The 3,026-nt window shown below is 40.7% G+C and overlaps 1 protein-coding gene across 1 annotated transcript; it reads right to left on the bottom strand.

Moving 5' to 3' along the window:
* Positions 1 to 1,363: 1,363 nt before the first annotated feature.
* On the bottom strand, positions 1,364 to 2,488 carry LOC133832381 (uncharacterized). The gene has a single exon (XM_062262732.1). The coding sequence runs from the start codon at positions 2,486 to 2,488 to the stop codon at positions 1,364 to 1,366; it is 1,125 nt and encodes a 374-aa protein (XP_062118716.1).
* Between the last annotated feature and the right edge of the window lie 538 nt (positions 2,489 to 3,026).

Genomic DNA, 3,026 nt, shown 5'->3' on the forward strand with positions numbered 1-3,026 from the left:
TGATTGACCAAGACACCTTCTTCCTGTGCACCATTACTGTCCCCAACAGGCCTTTATAATAATCCAAAAAGGCCTTTGTTATATTTGTAGGAGAGTCTACCCAAAGCCCTGCCTCATTCCTGATGGACAAAATTTTGTTCTGTATTCTCCTTGCCTTAAGGGAAGCATGAAAGATGTGAGTATTTTCATCACCATTAGCCATCCAAGAAGCTTTAGCTTTTTGAGCTAAGAAACTCATGTAAGCTTTATGGTAATGCATATACTGTTCTCTAATCACTTGCTCCTGAGAAATCAACCTGTCATTTAAGGGATCTTTCTGCAATTGCTCTTGAAGCTCCTTCAATACAAGTCCCGCCTTAAATTCTGTCTGTTGAATATCAGAAAAACCCTCTCTATTTATGCTCACTAGCACCTGTTTCAGCCTTTTTAGTTTTGATACTAATTGGAACATTGGCGTACCATTAACTGATAAGTTCCAACTGGTCTGGAGTTTATTTTCATAACAGGGTGCTTCTTTCCACATCCGAAAATATCTAAATGGCTTCTTTTCCAAGTGCATTTCCAAAGTGACATGAACAAGAATTGGACTGTGATCAAATATCCCTTCTGGCAAGAACACAGCTTCTGAGTTAGGGAAATGATCAGTCCATTTTGAGTTAACTAAAGCTCTATCAATCTTGGAATAAACCCTCTCATCTGCTCTCTGCTTATTATTCCAAGTATAGAAGCAGCCAGAAAATTTCAAGTCTTCCAAATGGCAAGCTGTCAAACACTCTGAAAATTTGCTTGATATCTTCATGGTGCTTTTTTTGCCAATTCTGTCATGCAATGAAAGAATCTCATTGAAGTCTCCTACCACCATCCAAGGGACAGATATATCCACAGCCAATCCTTGTAAGTCGTTCCATAGGATCTCCCTAGAGGCTGCATCATTATAACCATATACAAAGGTAATCAAGAACCTTCATGTTCGATTAGGGACCTGTACTTGACAGTGAATTAATTGTGTAGTACATAACTCGATATCCAAAGAGAAGGCTCTCGGATTCCAAGCAATTATTATCCTACCCCTATCAATCCAAGGGTTATTATTAGTGAAACACCACCTAGAAAACAGATTCGTGTAAAGAGACCCCATATTTTTATTCTTCACTTTCGTCTCGAGTAGACTAACCAAGCCAACCTTCTTTGACAGAATTAAGTGTTTAATCTCCTTGTGCTTATGTTGACTGTTAATCCCTCGTACATTCCAAGTTAGGATTCTATCCATCTAGTACAGAGGGTCCTCCCCCCTCTCTTACTGTATTACTCCTCTGTAAAAGCTCCATCTCAGGGTCCCCCTCTAGCAAGCAAAATTTATTCTTCACACTCGTTGGATGACATTAGGTTCCTGTATCTTGATTCCCTTGGTAACTGATTGAAAACCATCTGCATCTACATTAACTTTGCTTACAATAGGTGATGAGACCTTCTGTTTAGGAATCCATTCTTGCTTAACAGTCTTACTCTTCCTGCAAACATGAGCTTCGTGTCCTAGACCAGAGCAATTCGTACATACAGTGGGCTTCCATTCATATTCCACAAAGATGTCTACTTCTTGGTCAAATTCATTCAAGAAACTGATTCGAGATGGAAAGTCCTGTGTCATGGTCACTTCGATGAGAATTCTAGGATAAGCTAAACGATCTCTGTTTTTAGTAATGGAATCCACTTGAATTGGCTTCCCAATCTGTCCCACTATCTTGAACAGAGACCTATCACCCCAGTATTTAATATCCAATCCTCCCAAATGAACCCAAGTTGGAACTGAATCTATATCTTCATTAGAAAAATCATCAACCGGATTCCAGGCCTTCATTATGAGAGGTTTGTTCCCACAAAACAGATAGCCTCCATCTAAAATTCTGTCTCTCACATCCATGGATAAAAAGCGAATTATGAAAATACCTGATGAGAGAATCCCAACTTTATCGACTTGATCCTTCCATAATCTCCTCACAAAGCCCTCCAGGATTCGGATTGGTGGATTTGCACCAAGCACATAGCAGACTATAGAAGATTGCCAAAAATTCACCTCCTCAGCTATATCCTCTACCTCAATTTTGACTCCAGAGGTCCTCTTCTGATTGAAAACACCTTCCCCTGTAACAACCGTCTCTTTGGCTCCAATGGAAGTGACATTAGTATAGTTAGACTGTAAGATCGGAGATGGAACAGCCTTACCCATATTGACGTCTTGCATAGCTTGCTTGGAAGCCGATAACCAGTCTTCCACCTTCGCACAGATTCCAATTCGAGGCGCTGGAGTAGGTTCACGACTTCGCACTTCCCCTGCTCCTTGCTCATCCTCTGACATCTCCAATTCCTGAATCCCAAGAATGGCATCCATAGATCGAGTTTTGATGACCCTATCAGCAGATGTTGGACCTGTTCTCTTGCCTTTGCTCTTCGATTTGCCCTTTCCCCCGACCTTAGATCCCTTTGCCATGGCACCGATGCAGAAACACCGAGAGAAAAAAGCGCAGGAAAAAATTCAAAAAAGAGCTCTCTCGATCTGTTGCCAAGTTATTACTTGTATTTTGTTGTTGATTAAACTGGTTGATCTAAGGTTTACTATGCACGCTTTGTTGTTTTCTTTGCTTGTTGAATTTAGTTTTCTTGCTGGGCCCTGGCTCATGGGTGCTACATGGTGTAGGTAAAGGCAAGGGAGAGCTGGACCAACCATGAGTTGGAGAGCTCTGGGGGCGGTGCGTACATCATCAGTTACTCGACCGCCACGACTGAGGGATTTTACAAGGACTAGAGCCAAAATTTGTATTTTGCCATTTAGGCTGGCTGCAGTTGTATTTACTTTTGAGTGTTGTAACCGCCTTGTAAACATTATTTTTGGGATCCCATGTATCAAACTCTTATTTTAATGAAAGTCAACCATTTAATGATCAAAATCTTTAACCTTAACCTGTTAGTTGACTTTAGTAACACGTTTATGTTCAAACAACTTGATTAGCAAGTCTTGCACTATTTTA

Source organism: Humulus lupulus, chromosome 4, assembly GCF_963169125.1.
Source record: "Humulus lupulus chromosome 4, drHumLupu1.1, whole genome shotgun sequence".
NCBI classification, from domain to species: Eukaryota; Viridiplantae; Streptophyta; class Magnoliopsida; order Rosales; family Cannabaceae; genus Humulus; species Humulus lupulus.

Bases quoted from the DNA above. Each gene is read 5' to 3' on its own strand.
- LOC133832381 (XM_062262732.1), bottom strand. From the start codon at position 2,488: ATGGCAAAGGGATCTAAGGTCGGGGGAAAGGGCAAATCGAAGAGCAAA.